At 42.4% G+C, this 25,174-nt stretch overlaps 1 protein-coding gene across 1 annotated transcript in view; it reads left to right on the top strand.

The window, feature by feature from the left end:
- LOC126236377 (lipopolysaccharide-induced tumor necrosis factor-alpha factor homolog) overlaps positions 1-25,174 on the top strand; it is a 77,047-nt gene that overhangs the window by 30,142 nt on the left and 21,731 nt on the right. The window contains exons 2-3 of the mRNA XM_049945637.1: positions 1,378-1,586; positions 21,334-21,472. Of these exons, the coding sequence (XP_049801594.1) occupies positions 1,379-1,586; positions 21,334-21,472 (347 nt within the window). The 5' untranslated portion in view covers position 1,378. The remainder of the gene's footprint in view (positions 1-1,377; positions 1,587-21,333; positions 21,473-25,174) is intronic.

Below are 25,174 nucleotides of genomic sequence, written 5' to 3'. Positions count from 1 at the left end.
CCAGCAGTGGTGGATGTGGGGAGAGAGATGGCAAAGTTTTGAGAGCGGATGATCTGGACGTGTGTCCATCAGAGACAGTAAATTTGTAAGACTGGATGTCATATATATATATATATATATATATATATATATATATATATATATATATATATATATATATATATATAATGACTTTTGAACACTATTAAGGTAAATACATTGTTGGTTCTTTAACAAAATCTTTCATTTGCTAACTATGCCTATCAGTAGTTAGTGCCTTCAGTAGCTAGAATCTTTTATGTAGCTGGCAGTATTGGCGCTCGCTGTATTGCAGTAGTTCGAGTAACTAAGATTTTTGTGAGGTAAGTGATTCATGAAAGGTATAGGTTATTGTCAGTCAGGGCCATTCTTTTGTGGGGATTATTGAAAGTCAGATTGAGTTGCGCTAAAAATATTGTGTGTCAGTTTAGTGTTGATCAGAATAAGTAAAGAGAGTAATGTCTGAGTACGTTCAGTTTTGCTCAGCTGTTTGAAAATCAAATAATGTAAGAGGTTTATCAGCACAGCCATTTCATTAATTTTTCTAAGGGGACGTTTCATTACTAATAACGTAAGATGGAACGATCATATAGATATTGTAGGTAAAGCAAATCAAAGACTACGATTTACTGCAAAACACCGAGAAAATGCAACAGAACTAGTAAAGAGGCTGCCTACACTACGCTTGTATGTCCTCTTCTTGACAGAACACGGAGAAAACGCAACAGGTTTATTAAAGAGACTGCCTACACTACGCTTGTCCTTTCTATTCTGGAGTATGACTGTGCAGTGTGAGATCCGTATCAGACAGGATCGACAGAGGACGTCGAAAAAGTTCAAAGAGCGGCAGTTCGTTTGAGAGAAAGGGCCACGGATATGATTTGGGGTAGGAATCATTAAAGTAAAGGCGTGTTTCGTTGAGGAAGGACCTACACATGAAAGTTCAATAACCAATTTTCTCTTTTTGTTGGCGTCCACCTGCAGAGGGAGGAATGATAATCTCAATAAAATAAGAGATGTCAGAGATCACATGGAAAGATTTAAGTGCCAGATTTTCCCCGCGCGCTGTTCAAGAGCGGAGTGGTAGAGAAATATGTTGAACGTGGTCTCTGCTAGGCACTTAATTGTGAATTACAGAGTAACCATGTACTTGTAGATGTATGAGCCGAAGGGTAATGGGCCCAAAATAGCGGCCGCCTGCACGCTGATCATACATTTCCTACGTAGAGCTTTACAGATACCTAATAGTTTTTCAGTGAACTCATAACGATTTGCACTCAAAACTGAACTTTGGTGAATTTTTGGACACTTATTTTTGACATTAATGAAGGCGGTTGCAATAAGAGCTTTTTCTTTCAGGATGGAAATCGGGAAGCAGGACCAGCCGAAAGCTGTCTACGACCAGCCGCCACCTGCTTACGACCCGCAACAAGCTTTCCACCAGCATCCCCAGGCTGTCCGCGAGCCGCCGCCCCCTTACGATGGACCCGGAGCTCGACCAGCTGCTGCTAATGCGCCCTTCCCGTTTCCTCCACCTGCTACAACCACCGTTATCCAGCAGAGTGTGGGTATGTATTTGAGTGATGGGCACACACTCTCATAGTACAGATCCCGAAAATACTTTAAAAAATGGGAAAGCAAATTTGAGAATGAGCAAAAACACCATTGTTTTGAGCCAAATAGTACAATTTACTGTTACAAATCCCCGTGTAAATCTGTCTTCGAGGCGTTCACCAACCCTCGCTGGTGATGTGATGCTCGACGTGGAGGTAGTTTCGTAGAATAATGACGGTGTTAAGATACTGTCCATCAACTATACTTAACTGCCAAAGGTAGGAAAGGTGGAGTCATACTTTACTGATAGTCAGCGGACCACGGTCTGCTTTGTGCTCCATATCTGTCGGCGTTTCCTAGGGTAAAGGCATGTGACAGGATTGTGATTAGTCCCCTGGATAACGAGATTTGATCAGCACCCTCTTTAGTGCTGTTAGGGGCGCTGTAGCCTATGTGGCAACTTACGAGTCACACCTGTTTTCTCTCATCGTCGCAAAACAAAAAAGACGTATCGCATAGCCAGACAGAAACAGTTACACTAACGCAACCCAGTACGGAAGAAGCAGAGATGATGTTGAGTCCAATAGCTTTACGAGACTCTGGACTACAAGACATTATTATTATACCGCTTGTAAAACACTAATAAGACCTATTCTTGAGTACTGCTCGAGCGTTTGGGATCCATATCAGGTCGGATTGAGGGAAGACATAGAAGCAATTCAGACGCGGGCTGCTAGATTTGTTACTGGTAGGTTTGATCCACATGCGAGTGTTACGTAAATGCTTCAGGAACTCGGGTGGGAGTCTCTGGAGGAAAGGCGTTTTTTCGTGAATCGCTACTGAGGAAAATTAGAGAACCAGCATTTGAGACTGACTGCAGTATAATTCTACTGCCACCAACTTACATTTCGCAGAAAGACCACAAAGATAAGATAAGAGAGATTAGGGCTCGTACAGAGGCATATAGGCAGTCATTTTTCCCTCGTTATGTTTGGGAGTGGAACAGGGAGAGAAGATGCTAGTTGTGGTACGAGGTAGCCTCCGCCACGCACCGTATGGTGGGTTGCGGAGTATGTATGTAGATGTACATTGAGATGACAAAAGTCATGGGATATCGATGTGGACATATACATAAGGCGGTAGTATCGCGAACACAATGTATGAAAGGGCGGCGTATTGACGGAGCTGTCTTTTGCAGTCAGATGATTCATGTGAAAAGATTTCCAACGTGATTAAGGTTGCACGACAGGAATTAACAGACAATAAAGGCAGAATGGTAGTTACAGCTAGACGTATGGGACATTCCATTTCGAATTTCGGTAATGAATTCAGTACTCCTCGATCCACAGCGTCAAGTGTGTCAAGAATACCAAATTTCAAGCATTGTCCCTCACCACGGACCACGCAGTGGCTGACGACCGAAAGCGGCAGCGTTTCCGTACATTAGTCAGTGCTAACAGACAAGCTACACTGCGTCAAATAACCACAGAAATCAATGTGAGATATGTGGCGAGCTTATCCGTTAGGACAATGCGGCGAAATCTGGCATTAATGGGCTTCTCTCCTGGGCTCTTGATCATATTGATTTGACCCTACACGATTGAAAATCTGTGGCCTGGTCAGATAAGTCCCAGTTTCAGTTCATAAGAGCTGATGTTTCGAGTGTGGCGCAGACCCCACAGAGCCATGGATCCAAGCTGTCAACAGGGCACTGTGTGAGGAGGTAGTGGGTCCATAATGATATGGGGTGTGTTACGTGGAATAGACTGGCCCTTCTGGTCCAGTTGAACCGATCATTGACTGGAAATGTTTATGTTCAACTGCTTGAAAAATATTTGCATTCATTCGTGGAATTCATGTTCTTAAACAACAATGGAATTTTTGTGGATAACAATGCGCAATGTCACCAGCCCACAGTTATTCGTGATTGTTTGAAGACCATTCTGGACAATTCAAGCGACTGATCTGCCCACCCAGATATCCCGACGTGAATCCCAAGGGACATAATCGTGAGGTCTGTTCCTGCATAATACCCTGCACTGGCAACACTTTCGTATTTATGGACGGCTATAGAGACAACAGCACTGAAAGACCTGAGTCAAAACAAGGCCCTGGGAGTAGATAACATTCCATTAGAACTACTGACGACCTAGGGAGAGCCAGTCCTGACGAAACTCTACCATCTGGTGAGCAAGATGTATGAGACAGGCGAAATACCCTCAGACTTCAAGAAGAATATAATAATTCCAATCCCAAAGAAAGCAGGTGTTGACAGATGTGAAAATTACCGAACTATCAGTTTAATAAGTCACAGCTGCAAAATGCTAACACTAATTCTTTACAGACGAATGGAAAAACTGGTAGAAGCCAGCCTCGGGGAAGATCAGTTTGGATTCCGTAGAAATATTGGAACACGTGAGGCAATACTGACACTCCGACTTATCTGAGAAGAAAGATTAAGGAAAGGCAAACCTACATTTCTAGCATTTGTAGACTTAGAGAAAGCTTTTGACAATGTTGACTGGAATACTCTCTTTCAAATTCTTAGGGTGGCAGTGGTAAAATACAGGGAGCGAAAGGTTATTTACAATTTGTACAGAAACCAGATGGCAGTTATAAGAGTCGAGAGGCATGAAAGGGAAGCAGTGGTTGGGAAGGGAGTGAGACAGGGTTGTAGCCTCTCCCCGACGTTATTCAAACTGCATATTGAGCAAGCAGTAACGGAAACAAAAGGAAAATTCGGAGTAGGTATTAAAGTCCATGGAGAAGTAATAAAAACTTTGAGGTTCGCCGATGACATTGTAATTCTGTCAGGGACAGCAAAGGACTTGGAAGGGAAGTTGAACGGAATGGACAGTGTCTTGAAAGGAGGATATAAGATGAACATCAACAAAAGCAAAACGAGGATAATGGAATGTAGTCGAATTAAGTCGGGTGATGCTGAGGGAATTAGATTAGGAAATGAGACACTTAAAGTAGTAAAGGAGTTTTGCTATTTGGGGAGAAAAATAACTGATGATAGTCGAAGTAGAGAAGATACTAAATGTAGACTGGCAATGGCAAGGAAAGCGTTTCTGAAGAAGAGAAATTTGTTAACATCGAATATAGATTTAAGTGTCAGGAAGTCTTTTCTGGAAGTATTTGTATGGAATGTTGCCATGTATGGAAGTGAAACATGGACGAGAAATAGTTTGGACAAGAAGAGAATAGAAGCTTTCGAAATGTGGTGGTACAGAAGAATGCTGAAGATTAGATGGGTAGATCACATAACTAATGAGGAGGTACTGAATAGAATTGGGGAGAAGAGAAGTTTGTGGCACAACTTGACAAGAAGGGACTGGTTGGTAGGACATGTTCTGAGGCATCAAGGGATCACAAATTTAGAATTGGAGGGCAGCATGGAGGGTAAAAATCGTAGAGGGAGACCAAGAGATGAATACACTAAGCAGATTCAGAAGGATGTACGTTGCAGCAAGTACTGGGAGATGAAGAAGCTTGCACAGGAAGGGATCACAAATTTAGAATTGGAGGGCAGCATGGAGGGTAAAAATCGTAGATGGAGACCAAGAGATGAATACACGAAGCAGATTAAGAAGGATGTACGTTGCAGTAAGTACTGGAAGATGAAGAAGCCTGCACAGGATAGGGTAGCATGGAGAGCTGCATCAAACCAGTCTCAGGATTGAAGACCACAACAACATAGAGACAACTTGGCTGATTATTTCTGCAGGGGACTTCCAAAGACTTGCTGAGTCCATGCCACGTCGAGTTGCTGCAGTAAGCCGGGCAAAAGGAGGTCCGATACGATATTAGGAGGTATCGCGTTAGTTCTGTCACCTTGGTGTAGATCCTTTGCACCAAATGCAGAACATCAGGAACAAATAAAAAGAACGTACAGCATGATATCTGTAGCGGTCCAAGTTATATATGTGTAGCAATCCTGTTCATTCAGTGATTGCATTTTCCCTAACAATATATAACTTGGCAGAGCCCTTGGTTGTAGGAGTCTGCATTCTTGTAAGCGTAGGCTTCTGCGGCCGTTGTCTTCTTCAATAAAATTCTTCAGGGTATCAGACCGCATCGTCATAATTTAAAATGCGCCAACGTTTCGGCCAGTGTTGCAGCTAACCTTCATCAGGGCCTGTACGTTAACTGCTAAATGAACACACTTGGTTCCTTAAATAGCTGCACGAGAAAACCGTGTCGTTACTAGATTGGCTGTAAAAGGAGGAGGAGGAGGGGTGAAAGGTATGCTTTATTGGTGTTTCCTTTATTATCTGTCATTGGCTGAAATAGCTGTTTTCTATTGGTCGTTATATTAATCCACCCCATTGGAGGAGACGGACGAATAGCGAACAGGTGATGGCTGTGACGTCACACTGTTTCCATGCTGTGCAGAAGCCGGCTGCGGCGTGCCATTGCTTTGTGTGCTCGCGACCACTACTGCATGGGCCGCCACGGCTCTGCCGCCGCTCCGTAGCCCTGCTATTGCAGGCAGCCAAGACCTCGGAAGCTTGTACCCGTCCTCTCTATTCATGTTGGCGGGTCTTTTGGCTATTTCTATCGCCTCTCTAATCTTTCTTTTGAAAGTGAGAGGCTGTTTCGCCAGGACGTGGGCTTCTTGAAAAAATATTGGTTTCCCGCACTCGTCTCGGTGTTCCGCCACTGCTGACTTAGTGTGTTGTTTCAGGCGGATATATCTTTCATGTTCCGAGAGCCTTGTGCTAATCGGACGTCCCGTCTCACCTATGTAGACTAATCCACACGCACAACCAATTTCATACCCACCAGCTGTGTGTAGTTTGTCAACTGCATCCTTGGTTGAACCGAGCATGTCTGATATTTTGTTTCTGCTTCGGAAAATTGGTTTGATGTCGGCTTTTCGTAGAATTTTGCCAATATGTTCGGTGACCCCTTGTACATATGGTAGCACAGCAATGCTCTGTGCCTCCTTCTCCTCTTGCCTATTAGTCTTCTCCCTTGTCGACATGGTGCTATCTATCATCTGCTTCCCATAGCCATTAGTTCCGAAGATGGACCTGGGGCGTTCAAGTTCTGTCTTCAGATGTTCTTTGTCGCTTATCCTGTACGCTCTCTTCGTTAGCGTGTGCAGGGCGGACTTCTTCTGCGTGGGGTGATGGTGGGAGGAGGCGTGAAGGTACCTGTCCGTATTGGTTGGTTTCCTGTACACTTTGTGGCCAAGTTTACCATCAGGTTTTCGATAAACTTCCACGTCGAGTAAAGGCAGCACCCCATTCTTCTCTGTTTCCATTGTAAACTGAATTTTCCTATGCTGTTGGTTAAGGTGCTTGTGGAAGTTCTGTAACTCCTCTTCTCCTTGGGGCCAGATAACGAAAGTATCATCGACATAGCGAAGCCAACAATTTGGACGTAATGGTGCGGACTGGAGGGCTGTTTCCTCAAATGCCTCCATGAAAATGTCTGCTGCAATAGGCGATAGGGGTGAGCCCATAGCTACACCATCAGTTTGTTCATAAAATTGACCTCTCCACTTGAAATAGGTGGTCGTCAGACAGTGGCGCACAAGCTCACATATATCAGGTGCCACACGTTCTTCTAGGATGTTCACAGTATCTGACACTGGGACATTCGTGAATAGGAATTTGACGTCGAAACTGACCATCAGATCTTGGTCCGTAACACGCATTTCCTTTAGGAGAGACACATAGTGAGTGGAATCCTTAACGTAGGACTCGGTTTGATGCATTAGGTGTCGGAGCCTAGGTGCCAGTTCTTTCGCTAGGTAGTCGGTCTGCGAATTTATACTGTTTACTATGGGCCTTAAGGGGAAGTCGGTTTTGTGTACCTTCGGTACACCGTATATCCTTGGTGCCTGTGTCACTTGCGGGATGAATCTTCTGGCCTTGTCGAAGTTGATTCTAGAATGCTTGAGCAGTGCCTGCGTCGTTTTGATTACCTTGGCCGTCGGATCTCCCTGAAGTTTCTTGTAGATAGGTTCTGCGAGAATATCTTCCATTCGTTTGTTGTAATCTGTTGTGTCCAAGACTACAGTGGCGTTGCCCTTATCTGCCTGTACCACTACTAAGTGGGGGTTGTCCCTGAGTTCCTTGATGGCATGGTATTCCTCAGCGTTGATGTTTTGCTTCGGTGGCTTTGCTTTATTCAGAACTCTGACCGTTTCCTGCCGAATCTTCTCCGCCTCGGCCTGTGGCAGATGACGTACCGAAGCCTCTACGGATTCTATGATATCTTCTTTTGGAACTCGCTTAGGTGCGACTGCGAAATTCATCCCCTTGGCCAGAATTGCTGTGGTTGCTTCGCTCAAGGTGTAGCTGGAGAGGTTGACCACTGTCCGTCGCCTGTCCAGCGTCAATGTTTCGTCCGTGGCTTTCTGTTGTAGATTGTCGTACTTTCTCATCTGGCGGTTAGTAATACTATTGCTGGTCCTTGATGCTTGCTGAAAGGTTAACCTGTCGACTTTATCCCAGTCTTCCATCTGAAGTTTTCCGGCCAGAAATAGGTGCAGATCACACAAATTCCTGTTGTGAGCATCGAGACTTATGCGGATGTGGCGGATCCTTTCCCATAGCAATGCTTTACTGGCTTTAACACAGATATTCCTTGCCTTGTTCGTTTTTATGTGAGACGTCAATCGCAAAGAATACGGCACAACACTCGTGTCTCTGCATCTCTTCAAAAAAGCAAGGTCATTCAGCAGTTTACATCTTTTTAAACGCAGTGCTTCTAACTTCTTGATGTTTCCGTGGATTTCCTGCCCATACAGGTTGGTTAAATGTAAGCGTAGGCTTCCGCGGCCGTTGTCTTCTTCAATAAAATTCTTCAGGGTATCAGACCGCATCATCATAATTTAAAATGCGCCAACGTTTCGGCCAGCGTTGCAGCTAGCCTTCATCAGGGCCTGTACGTTAACTGCTAAATGAACACACTTGGTTCCTTAAATAGCTGCACGAGAAAACCGTGTCGTTACTTGATTGGCTGTAAAAGGAGGAGGAGGAGGGGTGAAAGGTATGCTTTATTGGTGTTTCCTTTATTATCTGTCATTGGCTGCCTGCAATAGCAGGGCTATGGAGCGGCGGCAGAGCCGTGGCGGCCCATGCAGACATGCGGAGAGCCGCAGTAGTGGTCGCGAGCACACAAAGCAATGGCACGCCGCAGCCGGCTTCTGGACAGCATGGAAACGGTGTGACGTCACAGCCATCACCTGTTCGCTATTCGTCCGTCTCCTCCAATGGGGTGGATTAATATAACGACCAATAGAAAACAGCTATTTCAGCCAATGACAGATAATAAAGGAAACACCAATAAAGCATACCTTTCACCCCTCCTCCTCCTCCTTTTACAGCCAATCAAGTAACGACACGGTTTTCTCGTGCAGCTATTTAAGGAACCAAGTGTGTTCATTTAGCAGTTAACGTACAGGCCCTGATGAAGGCTAACTGCAACGCTGGCCGAAACGTTGGCGCATTTTAAATTATGACGATGCGGTCTGATACCCTGAAGAATTTTATTGAATCTGCATTCTTGTTCACCAGGAGACGTCGTCCTGACAGTCTCCAGGAACTCGCTGGAAATAACGCTACTAGGGTCCTGACTCTGTCTGCTCCATTTGAGCTTAACATATCAGCACCACACAATGGCAGTTTCATAAAAGAAGATCACCTTGCGCCGGCCGCTGTGGCTGAGCGGTTCTAGGAGCTTCAGTGCGGAACTGCGCTGCTGTTACGGTCGCAGGTTCGAATCCTGCCTCGGGCATGGATGTTTGTGATGTCCTTAGGTTAGTTAGGTTTAAGTAGTCCTAAGTCTAGGGGACTGATGACCTCAGATGTTAAGCCCATAGTGCTTAGAACCATTTGAACCATTTTGATTACCTTGCCCGATAATAGTTGGATCCTCGTCTTTTTCGGCGTCGATAATTCCACACTTTTCCATTGCTCGCTTTGCTCCTTTGTCGCGTGGTCGTAGTAATATACACAGCATTCGTTGATGGTGGGGATTATGCCGCCAAAGGCGCAACACAGGTGGCCTGACATGCAGCAACGTTTCTGCTGCCAAGGAACTCCCCCCCCCCCCCCCCCTCCCCGCGACGACATTTGTCATGTTCAAAATGTTGAAAACCGATCTATGGAAAATTTTCGGTTTTACAACTACTCGCTCTTTTGTGATGAACCGATTTTTGACCAACAGGTCCTCGACTTCTGTTGCGATTTGAGAATGGTGTGACACTTTGTTCTTTTGTCCTTCAGAGTTGGTTTACCACACTGGTAGCAACTGTGCCACCTAAATGAGATATATCGTATGATAGTGTATTGTAGCTGTACACAACATACATTGTTGCAGTGTTGTTCCCTTCAAATGCAAAAAATGTGTTACCGCTGTGCCAAGAGCGCCTATGCGTTACATTGTCGGAGGGGCACACCGGGGGGATGGGTTGGGGGGGGGGGGGGGAGAGCAGGAGGTGTGGAATATTTTTAATAATTTGGAAGACCTATGGTGACTTCTAAGCACCCTTAAAACATCCGGACCCTTTTAAAAACCTGCGTAATACCAACTTTTAATTCACTTTCGTGAAAGAGAAACAACGGATTACACTATATTGTCCCTATCCCTGAGAGCTAGGGGCGGAGAGGGAGGGGTGTATGTTTGTTGGAGCGGGGGGGGGGGGAGGGGGGGCAGCGGCCCCCTCTTGCCCCCGGGTATAGGAGCCCTTGTGTTCGATACTCTAGAAATGTGCTACGTTTCTGTGCTCTGGGATTTTAATGCATACCAGGACTGTCGACTAGTACCCACAGAGAAATAAAAGTATAATTACATACTTTATTTTTTCGTGATTATATTTAAAATTTGCGACTAGCCATCGTGTTTCATCCAAATTTAGTCCATTCATTTCATTTTATTGTATTTAATATAGTTGTTAACTCAGTCTACTTCAAATTTTGAACTGATATTTAAAGAACACGAATGGAACGTTTATTTGGATAAAATGTTAACCTTTCAGTAGCACAGAAATTTTCACTGTCAGTGATGTTTTCCTCCTATTATTGTTACAAACACTACAACCTGTAAAATTTCCTGGCAGATTAAAACTATGTATAAGACCATGACTCGAACTAGGGGCCTCTGCCTCTCGTCGGCAAATTCTCATCGACTGAGCTACCCGAACGCGGATTACAATTCCTCTTCGCAGCTCTACTTCCGCAAGTGCCTCGTCTCCTACCTTCCAGACTTTACAGAAACACACTTAAGAAACTTGCAACGTGGACAGCTCAGTCTGTAGAGTATTTGCCCATAAAACAAATGTCACGAGTTCGAATCTCGGTCTTGCACACAGTTTTAATCACCCATGAAGTTTCGGTTCAGTGCACACTAAGCTGCAAAGTGAAAGTTTAATTGTGGAAACATCCCAAAGGCGAAGCCAGGTCCCCGCAATATCCTTTCTTCCAGGAGTGCTAGCCTTTCAGGTTTCGCAGGTGAGCTTTTGTGAAAATTTGAAGATAGGAGACTAAATACTGTTGGAAGTAAAGCTCTGAGGACGGATTGTTTCTTGTCTTGGGTAGCTCAATTGGTAGAGTGCTTGCCCGCGAAAGGAAAAAGTCGCAAGTTTGCGTCTCGTTCCAGGACACAGTATCAGTCTGACAGAAAGTTTAATAACCGCACACACTACACTACAGAGAGAAAATTTTACCGTGCAAACATCATCTAGGCTGTGGCTAAGCTATATCTCCGCAATATCTTTTCTTCCAGGAGTGCTAGTCTTGCAAGTTTCGCGAAAGAACTTCTCTTAAATATGAAAGGTAGGAAACGAGAACTGGCGGAAGTAAATCTGTGAGGACGAGTTCGTGAGGCGTGCTTGGGTAACACAGTTGGTTCAGCACTTTCCCTCGAAAGGAAAAAGTCCCCAATTCGATTCTCGGTCAGGCACACAGTTTTAATCCGCAAAAAACTTTTTAGCAACGGACATCCCACTGCAGAGTGAATATTTCATTCTGGTGGCTAAGCCACGTCCCAGCAATATTCTTTCTTCCAGAAGTGTTAGTCTTGCAAGTTTCGCAAAAGAGCTTCTGTAAAGTTTGGAAGGTAGGAGGCGATTTAATGGCGGAAGTAAAGCGGTGAAGATGGGGGCGTGAGCCGTGCTTGGGTGGCTCAGTCGGTTGAGCATTTGTCCCACGAAAGGCAAAAGTCCCCAGCTCAAGTCTCGGTGCTGTACAGAGTTTTAATCTGCTAGAAAGTTTCGTAGCAGCGGGCACTCCGCTGTAGAGCGAAAATTTCATTCTGGACTACAACCGGTTTTGAGACCTATTCAACCGCTGGTGCCACACATGCTGCTACTATTCGTCAAAATTCATGTTGCATCACGTCAGCTGCTATGATACTATTTACTGTTCGTATCAGTTTTGATTTTTACTACAGACACTGTTAGGTGATGATATTTTTATTTGATTTTATTTATTTTTTCTTTTTCTTTTTGCTCAACAGTGTTGGTCTGAAGCACCCTACCACAAATTGCTCTACTGTGCCAGTCTCTTCATCTCGGAGTAGTACTTGCATCTTTCGTACTCAGTATTTCCTGTCTTCCCTTATAGTTCTGACCTTCTATAGCTGCTTCAAGTAACATGGAAGTTATTCCTTAATGTCTTTCCTGCCATCCTGTCCCTTCATCTTGTCAGTGTTTCGCAAACGTTCTTCTCCTCGTCGATTCTGCCATAAACTTCCACATTTCTTACCTTTTCAGTCCACTTAATCTTCAACATGCTTTTATAATACCGCGTTTCAAAAGCTTAAATTCTCTTCTTTTTTGGTTTTCCCACTATTCACTTTCTCACAGTCCTCCTCTCTAAATGTACTTTCTTAAAAAATTTTTCGCAAATTAATGCCGATGTTCGCTACCAATAGATTTCTTTTGGCCAGAAGCGCCCTCTTCGTCTACGCTAACCTGCTTTTTATGTCATGTTTTCTTCTCTGACATGTGTTATTTTGCTTCCAAGGTAGGAGAGTTCCTTCACTTTATCTTCTTTGGAGTTCTTAATATTGGTAAGGTCATCACTATTCTCTTTTCTGCCACTCCTCGCAACTTTCACCTTCGTGGTTTACCCTCAGGCCATATTCGGCGCTCATTAGGTTTCACTCCATTCAACAGATTTTGTAATTCTTCTTGAATTACACTGAGGACAGAAATATTATCACTGAATATGATCGTCAGTGTCATTTCAGCCGGCATTTTAATCAGACTCCTAAACGTTTCTGTTAGTTCTGTCGTTGTTTCTTCGATGTATGGATTAAGCAGAAGACGCGAAAGACTGCATTTCAAGCTTATACCTTTTTAATCCGAGCGTTCTGTTGTTCATTTTCTACCCTTATTTACCTTCTTGATTTTTGTACAAATTGTACATTACTCCCCTTTCCCTGTGACTAACATCTGTTTTCCTAAGAATGTCGAACACTTTGCATTGTTGAATCCTTTTTATAGCATACAAATCTTATGAAGGTGCCCTGATTTGACCAAGCCTTGCTTTCATTATAAAGCGCGACAGAACGCTCCTTTTCCTAACACCAAACTGATTGTCGTCTACAGATCTTCTACTTTCTTTCTCATTATGCTGTGTTTATTCTTGTTAACAGCTTGGATACATGAGATGTAAAGCTGCTTGTAAGATAATTTTCACACTTACCTTCCCTTTCTGTCATCGGGATTCAGTGAATGACATTTCTTTGAAAATCTGGTGGTATGTCTCTGGACTCACAGATTGTGCGAAACATCTCTAATTACTGTTTGATTGCTACCTGACCCAGCGATTTTAGAAATCCCGAAGGAATGTTCTCTGCCTTTCCCACCTAATTTGATCTCAAGTCTTGCAAAGCTCTGGTAAACTTTGACTCTATTACTAGATCCCCTACGCCTTCCATACCAACTCCAATTTTTTTCTTCTGTCACGTCATTAGACAGTTTCTCCCCCCTCATAGAGGCCTTCAACATTCTCCCACCATCTATCCGCTCTCTTCTCTGCGTTTAGCAGTGAAATTCCCATTGTACACTTAATGTTGACGTCTTTGCGTTTCATTTTATCACAGGTTGTTATTACTTTTGTATATTCTGAATGAGTCGCCCCGATGACCATTTCCTTCTCGATTCTTCCTGCAGCCAATTAGCCTCAGTTTTCCTCACTTCTTGTTTATTTCATTTGTATGTGACGTACACTGCAGTACTCCTGTCTTTTCCTGAACATTTTTATGCATCTTTTTCGTAACCTATATTTGTCTACCCAACCTCTGTGACGGTCATTTGATAGATATCCATTTACGTACAAATGAACTGCGTATTGTGGTAAACCCCATTTATTATCGTTATATCAACAATCTTAGCGAGCCTGAAACCCATCTCATCACTCCATTATACTTCATTATGCGACTTCTTTCCACATTGATTCTTCCTAACGTCTCACTTGAACTTCAGTCTATTCCAAACGCTATACAATCCTGCTAAGTTGAAGAAGGTATTTCAAAGAAGATTTTAAGTTACAAGATCTGTATAGTTACACCCATTTCACGCTACACAATATAAAAAAAATACGAAATATGTTGTTTTGGCTTAAGAACATAAATGTGGCTTATAAACAGCAGAAGACCTGACCTTTTACAGAAATACATCGTGCATGTACTCAACAATATGAAGTTTTCTTCGCTACACTTCCAGTCAAATCAGTGAATGTCAAACGTAGGAAACATGTGTAGAATGTAATACTTAAATTATTTAACGTACCAAATAAGCCACCACAACTGTATCTGAAGGAAAACAACACAGACATTATAAGGAAAGTCGAAAGCAATGAAACAGTTGCCCAACACAGAAGAAAACAATTCCACAATTGTTACTACATCTGAGCCACAAACGGCAAGAACCTTCAACACACTCGTTTTTGAAACAAAAGTAATTACATTTAAAAATATATTCGTATATTATAAAGTCGAATGAAGAGCAAGAATGTGTGAATCAAATGACTCCATACAAAACACTTACGGTAGGTGCTGGTAAAGCCCAGCAGTTTTCAATTTTTACAGCTTTGTGTCAATTAGTAGCAGATGAAGTCATACGTCTGTAACTCATCCAAATTCCATATTTGTCTAATTACTAATTACAGAGAAATTTAAAATTTTTCTAAAACAAAAATTGCAGGATTTTATTCCGCAAAAGCCCCGCAGTGTGGGTCTTTGCCCCATTTGAGATAAACATGGATAAAAGTAGAAAACTTCATAATAAAAACAGTTGAAATAACCATTCGTAACATTGTTGTATTGTAGCCAAGTTACCCAACAAAATACTTAACTGAAATGTCTCATAAATTTGAACATAATGCCTAAAAATACTGCTGCAGAAATAATACTTTCTTCTCCACAAAAGTCAGTAGGGTAACCTGAAAGAGTTTAATCACTAAAGCTAAGCTCTCCAGATATCTAGTGAACAGTGTGCTTTATGACCTCTGATTCTTCTTTACAGTCCCAGGCTCTTGTTCTTCTTCTTCGGATGCTTCTTCACCAATTAGGTCTATATTTATATATGAGCTAGTGTCATTATGAGAGGAACTTGAGTCTGACTCCAAAAAATAATTAGCGGCTCTTTGATCTGTTTTCTTCCTATTTTTTGGCAGCGATCTAATGAAATCTAACTTTCGTTTCTATAACACCCTATTTTATTTCTTTGGCACGCCTTTCTTTCTCCGTATGAAGCTTTTCTTTTCGCGTGCATTCTTCTTCCATTCGTTTTTTACTGGGTGTCGACATTAGAAGCTTAGACTTCAATGCTCTGCAAGAAAGTTTTCCTTGAATCTTTATTTTTGACAGCGAAATTACATCTTCAGGTGAGATAATCTCACGCAGTGTGTGTTTAATGTCATCTTCCGCTGGGGCTACCACAGAAGAATGTGACATTGCTGGAGCTGCGGGGATTTACCCCAGAGCACTTGCGGAACTATGCCCCATTTCACCATTGACAAATGCGATTGTCGATATTGGGAACCAGCAGGAACAGTTATTTCCACGGAAAGCGAAGCTTAAATGAAGTAGCGTCAGCGAGTAATTCATAATCAACTTTTCGAACACTACATTACACAATGTTCAGGTAAAACACCAGCAAAATTACATGTAGGTAGTAGAAAGCAGACTTACCTCATTTTCTCACCTCTGGAGAGACCTGCCGGGACTAATTTTCAAGCAACAATAAGTTAAAATGAGAGAAACCTGCGGCCTGGTGTTCAATTCCTGAATCGATGGCATTCAATTCAGAAAATCGGTGCGGTTTTTACCCCTTGCGTGGCTTTACCCCTATCTACTCTATCTGTCACGGAAAGTGCATCTCATAGCAAGAACAGACAACATAAATATATGCTTCTCATGCAAGAAATATCTGTTTAATGCTTTTTTTTTATTCCAGTCTTTGATCACAATATAAATTCCTTTGGCTATGACCGGTTTCAGTCAGTAATAACCATTTTTAGATCTGTTCTACACAATGTCCTAAGGTGATAAAGCAGTAATGGCATCGTCATTACTGTCTAAAACCGGTCATCGTCGAAGGACTTTATATTTTGATCAAAGACTGGAATAAAAAAATGGTTCAAATGGCTCTGAGCACTATGGGACTTAACATCTATGGTAATCAGTCCCCTAGAACTTAGAACTACTTAAACGTAACTAACCTAAGGACAGCACACAACACCCAGTCATCACGAGGCAGAGAAAATCCCTGACCCCGCCGGGAATCGAACCCGGGAACCCGGGCGCGGGAAGACTGGAATAAAAATCATTTAACAGTACCTAGAGCACTGTTTGTATTCACGACTATGTCGCAGCTGGTGAAATATCTATTTGCATTCACTTGTTTTCAGAGGAGTAAGATACAATTACATACATCTTATTTACAAGTGATTCTTCATGAATAACCTGTAGCTTATATCCCGCTCTTTTTATATTCATTTCACAATAGCTCATGTAACTTTACAATTTGCTAATGCTTGGAACGCAAAAATATAATTGATTAGTTAGTTAAGTACAAAAGTAATTAAAAACAAATTTTAATCGCTAGTTTTCTCGCCGCTAGGGGTGCTAGTATCATTCCATCTGTCAGACAGCAACAATTTTCACTGCAGTGAGTGCCACGACCATATATGTCAGACTGTGGCGTAGCTGTTAATGTACTGCCAGCTGTAGCTGATACACATAACAGTAACGTCATTCGATGAGTTTAAGCGTTTGGTGAACGTAACAACGTACTAAACGTAAAGTAAAATTTAGAGTGTTTATAAACTGGCTAAATCTTCTTTTAGTAACAGAACGCCATGAGCTGGTTATAACGACTAAGTATTAGTGTGAATGTTACATGGATAATTAAAGCTGAACTACATATCATAATTCTTAGAAATTGCACCAGACTTGTATAGTTACAATTAGAGTACGGAACTGGAAGCAATTTTATGACCCACCTGATCTGAGAGTGCATGTAATTTATTCTCGAAGGCATTAGTAAAAACATTAATAAAAAAATTTATGAACTTTCAGCTACTTTAAAGTAAATACGATGTAACTTAGAGACATGTACTGTACTATGCTGTCCGTATTAACACTTCACAGCTTTTCTTGGCTGAGGAACTTCGTGTATTGTCCTTGATCAGGCAGCGAATACACGGAGCTTACGGAGGAGAGTAAAACCATCATTTGCAATATCCAGCAGCTGTGCCGATGCAAGTTCCTTATCTGATGAGAAAATCCATCAAGTGTGAAGTGTCTTTGTGTACATGTTCTAAAAATCACAATTTAAATGAATGCCTTTTCTATCATGACAGAAGCGCCAAATACTTGACCTGGACTCTATTGTATACGTCACTGAGACAGAAGCAGTGGGGATTTGCCAGTTTCAGCACAGACTGCATTCCTGCCAGATTTCCTTCTCCCTCTATCATCTCATATTGAAGAGATACAACATTATCACATTTCGCTCCCCCCCCACCCCCAACCCCTCAGACGTCACCGCAATTGCCCAATGGGTAAGAAGGCGGAAAATTCGAAAATGTTGGGAGATTCAAAATAATTCAGTTATGCTGCAGGGTTTCCTCACCACTGTAGAAGTAGGGTATGGGTCCTGGGGGTAAAATGACACGAAATTCAAAAACCCAAGATGGGTAATTTTCTTATTTGTGTAAAACTAAAAAGTCAAAGATGGCAATTCAAGATGATAGATTTGGGACAACAGGCACAGCACTATGATTCCAGAATCCACAGTGGAGATCATGAAAATACGGATGCAGCTCTGTGAAGTCGAAACTGAAATGGCTATCCAAGATAGCAGACCTGGGAATAAGTGCTCAGCTCACATTGTTGTCAGATTTCCTTGAGTTTCCCCAGCCATATGATGTCAGAATTCAAGGTGGCAGACTTGAGGATACAGGCCCAATATGTATGTTTGTTGGATATCAGAGGATCTAAATGTAGACTCCAAGACAGCCACAGGGTTTTCCTCTGATGTCACAAGTTACTTGTGCTAAGTTTAGATTCTTTTTCTAAGCATGAAATGGCAGGAAAATCAAAAATTACTTTGAAATTCAAAATAGCCAGCTGTACGAAGGGTTTTCCCCCCCACTCATACGATGGTACAGCTAAGTGTCCAATTATCCTAAGGATAAATTGCTGGGCAATTAAAAAATTCAAGATGGGAATTATCCTGTTTGTGAGAAATCACAATGGGCTAAGTAAGTCCCTTGTGTTACAAATAAATATCGAATACAGGGTGACTGATCTGAGACTGTAGCCTGTATGGTTGCCAGATTTTCTGAGTTTTTCCCATTCCTATGTCATCAGAATTTAAAGAGGTACAACTGGGGATACTGATGCAGCCTGCATGATTGCCACATCCGTAAGCAGCCTGTTTATATATTTTTATGTTGGCAGCACTATAGATTGCATTAAAATCACTGACAGCATTCTGTCCCCCCGCGAAGAGACTCTGTGGCTGGTTGAACCCGCAGTTAATAGTTAGCAGTGTTGTAGGATAGCAGTGAGCGAGCGGACGGTTTGTATGGGTGTCTGTCATGGAGATTTAGTGGTGGTTGGAAATGGATTGTGAAATGATGATTGACGTATTTGCTAATGCTTGGGAAATGGAATTATTGATGATTATATAATTTTTGGAAGTGGGTGTCACATGATTAAGGTAAAATCTGCTAAATACATTGTTTGCTCTGCAACAAAATCTTTCCTTTGCTAACCATGTGCCTATAGTAGTTAGAATCTTTCTATTTAGCTGGCTGTAGTTGCAGCTTCTGTATTTGCTGTAGTTCAGGCCATGAAGATTTTCTGTGAGGTAAGTGACTTATGAAATATATTGGTTATTGTTATTATTTCTTCTAATTCAGAGCCATTCTTTTGTGTTAATTAGTGAGCAGTCAGATTGCATTATCCTTGTATATTGTGGGTAACAAATGAATATAATAAATGTGAGCTGTATTTATCAGGGAAAATTCTGCAGGTCAGTGTTGAACGATAAAAACAAGTAAAGCATTCAGCAGTTTAATCAGGCTCAGTTGCATTCAGCAGTTTCAGAAATAAATTAAGAAGTTTCACATCATTTACTGTAAGTACAGAATCTAACTTGGTGGATCTGGGGATACTACCACATGGTTGTAACATTTCATGCGTTCTAAGTTTAGAAGAACACCCTAAGTTTAGAATAATACCCTAATTTTAAAATGGCAGAAAATTAAGAAAAACCACCTGCACCTAATCTTGAAATCCACACAGGTTACTTATTTAAAGAATTGACCCCGCCTCACCCCATCACAGTTGCCAGTCCACTTCTGCTACATTTACAATTACCACCCTAAGTTTAGAAAACCATTTCTCATAAATTCAAAATGGTGTACTTTCACCAGCAGAAAATTATTTCCTGAGTACAGCTGTAGATCATCAACAGTGTATGTTCTTCCAGACATAGATATAAATATTACAAGCCAAGGAGGACTCATGAGGATAACAAGGTTGATTTCAATTCCTCATTGTTTCATTCTCTGTTGTGGGAATCCAAGCAATGTTTTGAGTATTGGGTGATGAATCTAGCGGATTATGATATAAGGATACATAAAGTGTGACATGTGGAAGTCTGGACCAGTCCAGGGAGCATACATGTAACTAATTTTGGACAGTGTTCATTTCACTCAATTGTGTCTGACCATGTTCCAGTCCACAATGGATACAAAATCTGGATACCACGCAGTGTACTGCATAACCTCGACTTCATGTGTGGCATGTTGAATTGCACATTGCATAGTCCTGGTATTGAGTTCAGGGAACTGCACTGCACTCTGTATAATTTGAGTGAATAAGATCCTGAGCTGCAGGGTCTTGGTGCATACCTTGTAACCTGTCTGAGGCTGACAGCAGCAGCATACAGTGGGCAGACTGAAACGAGTGGCGTAAACAAATATTTGCAAGTGAATATCTCCCCCATTCCTATCCTGTCTTATTACACACAAAAGTGACAATTGTCTGACAACCATGCAAATTGCTCAAGTGAGCTATACACTTTGTGTATTTTGGACTACTTTGCATATCATACAGTGTAGGCTTTGAAACATGCATATGTTGCACGATGCCATTGATAATATCATATCGTGAGGAGATAATCTTGCATTATTGCATACTGTGCTTGAACTGTCATTATTTCACTACTGCCAGACGTGGTATGTGTGTTAAAATTCTGTTTTATGCCTCAAATATTGTTAGACAGGATTAGTGTGTCTTTAGAGAGGCTGACCTATCCATTTTCTATATAAGGTGTTGGCATGCCATAAAGTCCTGGATTACCGTTTCAGACCCTTGTGTTACTGCATATTTATTTTAACAACTCATTTTAAGTCAAAAATGTAATCACAGTTTTGATTTTGTGAGTGAATAGTTGAAAGAATGGGTTTGGAATGAAAGAGTAGGCTTTTAGCAAAAATGTTTTGGTTTCAGTCTGGAAATTTTTAATTTTTAACGCCATTCTCATCTGTATACTTCCTCAAGGATGCTAGTCGTGCACTACAGCTACCACAATTATCGTGATCATTTTGTGGCAGCTTACACCTCTCCCCTATGCAGTATTAGCAGGAACTTCAACAAACACATTTTTTAAAGTTTCCATTGTCTTTGGTAATGTTTCCCTCAGAATGATTTTTTTTGTACCACACTTGTAGGCACAACTGGGCCAGTAACCTTTCTCTAATGAGATTGAAAACCCCTAAGCGTTCAGCTCCACTTTTCCTTCACTCTAGCGGTTGTAGGCGCGCAGTCCGGAACCTCGCGACTGCTACGGTCGCAGGTTCGAATCCTGCCTCGGGCATGGATGTGTGTGATGTCCTTAGGTTAGTTAGATTTAAGAAGTTGTCCTTAGGTTAGTTAGATTTAAGTAGTTCTAAGTTCTAGGGGACTGATGACCACAGATGTTAAGTCCCATAGTGCTCAGAACCATTTGAACCATTTTTTTTTCCTTCACTCCGTCTGTAGTCCTGACTGTCAAGGCTGACCAGAAGGCTCGTCTGCTAGTTTGTCGAGCCTGGTTGGGGGTGTGTCCAGTACGGTGGCATATTCGCTGCCACGTATTCTTTGCTTATGCAGTAAACGAATGTCTCAGATCTTCAGAGTAGAGTGTTAAGCCAGGTGAGGGAGACGTGATTGGTCAGGACACAACGCTGCCTCTTGCTGTCGTATAATGTGATGTATCGTCTTTGTTCTGGGCAGCATTCGTGGAACCACCGCGTGTGGGGTCGGAGCCCACACTTCTTGCATGCCCTTACTGCCATGCAACCATCCTCACACGAGTGGAAGTCTCGCCCAGCAGCAACACACACATCATGGCAATGCTCCTGGGTTGTCTCGGGTAAGACGATCTGTCCATTTATTTATTATGTTCTTTTCTCACGTGCACTTCTCGAGGGCATGGAGAAAAGTCATGGCTAGATGATGGTGCTGATGTGAATGAAATTAACTGTAAGTCACGTTTGTTATTTAAATAAAAATAAAACACAAATTTAATTTCTCAATGAAGTCTTCCGAAGTAAGAGTGATTTCAGGTGTGCCGCAGGGGAGTGTCATAGGACCGTTGCTATTCACAATATACATAAATGACCTTGTGGATGACATCGGAAGTTCACTGAGGCTTTTTGCAGATGATGCTGTGGTGTATCGAGAGGTAGTAACATTGGAAAATTGTACTGTAATGCAGGAGGATCTGCTGCGAACTGACGCATGGTGCAGGGAATGCCAATTGAATCTCAATGTAGACAAGTGTAATGTGCTGCGAATACATAGAAAGATAGATCCCTTATCATTTAGCTACAAAATAGCAGGTCAGCAACTGGAAGCAGTTAATTCCATAAATTATCTGGGAGTACGCATTAGGAGTGATTTAAAATGGAATGATCATATAAAGTTGATCGGTAAAGCAGATGCCAGATTGAGATTCATTGGAAGAATCCTAATGAAATGCAAACCGAAAACAAAGGAAGTAGCTTACAGTACGCTTGTTCGCCCACTGCTTGAATACTGCTCAGCGGTGTGGGATCCGTACCAGATAGGGTTGATAGAAGAGATAGAGAAGATCCAACGGAGAGTAGCGCGCATTGTTACAGGATCATTTAGTAATCACGAAAGCGTTACGGAGATGATACATAAACTCCAGTGAAAGACTCTGCAGGAGAGACGCTCAGTAGCTCGGTACGGGCTTTTGTTAACGTTTCGAGAACATACCTTCACCGAAGAGTCAAGCAATATATTGCTCCCTCCTACGTATATCTCGCGAAGAGACAATGAGGATAAAATCAGAGAGATTAGAGTCCACACAGAAGCATACCGACAATCCTTCTTTCCACGAACAATACGAGACTGGAATAGAAGGGAGAACCGATAGAGGTACTCAGGGTACCCTCCGCCACACACCGTCAGGTGGGTTGCGGAGTATGGATGTAGATATAGATGTAATTTCGTCTATTGTTGTTAGTGTTCTCACTGTGTATGATTTCCGTAAAAAAAAGAAAAAAAAAGCTTTCAGTCACTAACTGTAAGTTTTATTTCATAACACGATGCATTTCGAGCCCTGGGGCTCATCTTCAGGTGCTTGACCAGTTTACATTGTTTTTTGAAAATAGATTATTATTTCGTCCTATTACGAGTACGTAGATATAACGTCATACACTGTGTTGCAAATGAAATTACAAGTTTTACAAAACTAAGACAAGGAGAGTACCGTTTGCAGTAGTGCTTATATTGCTTTTAGTCACATCACGTATTAAAATGCATACAAAATCTTTTCGTTTCACGTCACACTTGCGCAAAATTTAAAGAGGAAGGGTATGAAATGTAAATAGGTTATATTTTTATGTATACGCGTACACAGACGGAAAAAAAGTCGCAAGACCAAGAAGGTGTTGTGCGACATAAACGAAGGTTGGTAGGCATGTTTCTACATCTCAAGGATGATGTCTGTCAGATTTAGCGCTAGTCCCATAGGAGTGGCGTTACTAGCGCCGCTATGAGGATGCAAATCAGGTTTGCTTTAAGACACGCTGTAACTGTCGTGAGCACGAGCTACCTTTGAGACTGGACGTGGTGAGTCGATGTTAGTCGAGAACGATTTTAAGCGACGGAGACACTATTGTCAACACCTCACTGAGATTTAAAGAGACCGAGTAATACGACCCCGAGAAGCTCGATGTTTCTTCTGTGATATTGCAGAGAGACTTGGCAGGATTGTAGCCACTATACATGACTCCTGGCAGCGGTAGTCACCAGGAGGTACGATCGCAACAAGGCCGGGCTCCGGACGGCCACGTAGCACTGCAGAGAGGGGGTACCATCGTGTTCCCCCGTATGGCCCTGTCGCATCGTACCGCACCTGCAGCACTAATTTGAGCAGCAGTTGGCACCACAGTGACACAACGAACTGTTGGGGATCGGTCACTTCAAGGACAACTCCGAGCCCGGCGCCATGTAGTGGGTATTCACTGATCCCTAACTACCACCATCTGCAACTTCAGTGGTGTCAAGCAAGAGCTTGTTGGAGGACAGGGTAGGAGGCACGTTGGGTTTTTTGATCATAGTTGGCTCTGCCTCGGTGCCAGTGATGGCAGCATGTTGGCTAGGGGGCCAATTGAGGAAAATTGTACTGAAATGCAGGAGGATCTGCTGCGAACTGACACATGGTGCCGGAAATGGCAATTTAATCTCAATGTAGACAAGCGTAATGTGCTGCGAATACATAGAAAGAGATATCCCTTATCATTTAGCTACAAAATAGCAGGTCAGTCACTGGAAGCAGTTAATTCCATAAATTATCTGGGAGTACGCATTAGGAGTGATTTAAAATGGAATGATCATATAAAGTTGATCGTCAGTGAAGCAGATGCCAGACTGAGATTCATTGGAAGAATCCTAAGGAAATGCTTGAATACTGCTCAGCACTGTGGGATCCGTACCAGATAGGGTTGATAGAAGAGATAGAGAAGATCCAACGGAGAGCAGCGCGCTTCGTTACAGGATCATTTAGTAATCGCGAAAGCGTTACGGAGGTGATAGATAAACTCCAGTGAAAGACTCTGAAGGAGAGACGCTCAGTAGCTCGGTACGGGCTTTTGTTAAAGTTTCGAGAACATACCTTCACCGAAGAGTCAAGCAGTATATTGCTCCCTCCTACGTATATCTCGCGAAGAGACCATGAGGATAAAATGAGAGAGATTAGAGCCCACACAGAAGCATACCGACAATCCTTCTTTCCACGAACAATACGAGACTGGAATAGAAGGGAGAACCGATAGAGGTACTCAGGGTACCCTCCGCCACACACCGTCAGGTGGCTTGCGGAGTACGGATGTAGATGTAGATGTAGATGAAGACGTGCAACCAACCTGTTGTGTTATATTCTATTTTTACTACTGACTGGACAATAAGTTAGAGTGTTTGAATTGGAAATGTTTTATGACGTTTAACTGTGGAGTTCGAAATGGAAGTTAATGACATGCTGTTACAGTCGGTGCCGAATAGACCCCATCAAGCGTATCTGAAATAAACTTTCTAGGAAATTTAGTAGTAAATGTTTTTACTCGTATTTTCTTCTCACCGGAAAACTTTACCTTTCCTTTCTGCTGCGATGGTCGTCTTGAATACTTGAAGTTGCTAATTGTTGAGTGTGTCGCCTAGTGAAAGAAGCTCATAATTCGATGTGGTGAGATGAACTGTTTGTCAAGTAAACAGACGGGCACTGTATTTCATTTGACGTTATTCATATTAACCCAGAATATTTTATTATTAACTGTTACAGTAGCAGGAGCGATAAAATGTTCGCGTCCTCTCTTCGTCAAGACGCACCACAGACCCTCTCTATCTACCGAATTAAAAAAAAAAAAAAGAGTGACAGTCACGTAGCTCTCATCTGACAGTACCTCTGCTGCAGCGCATCGCTTCCTTTTTTATCTTACATATACCGCTTTGGAAACACCTAGCAAGTGTCATCACACTGTCTGCGTGGTACACGTGGAGTCATGGTTTGGGGTGCAATTTCGTATGAGAGCAGGAACGCTCTCATGTT

This window comes from Schistocerca nitens, chromosome 1, assembly GCF_023898315.1.
Source record: "Schistocerca nitens isolate TAMUIC-IGC-003100 chromosome 1, iqSchNite1.1, whole genome shotgun sequence".
In the NCBI taxonomy this organism is placed as follows: domain Eukaryota; kingdom Metazoa; phylum Arthropoda; class Insecta; order Orthoptera; family Acrididae; genus Schistocerca; species Schistocerca nitens.
Note: the sequence above shows the minus strand (reverse complement) of the source record. Positions and strands in the feature narration are given on the sequence as shown.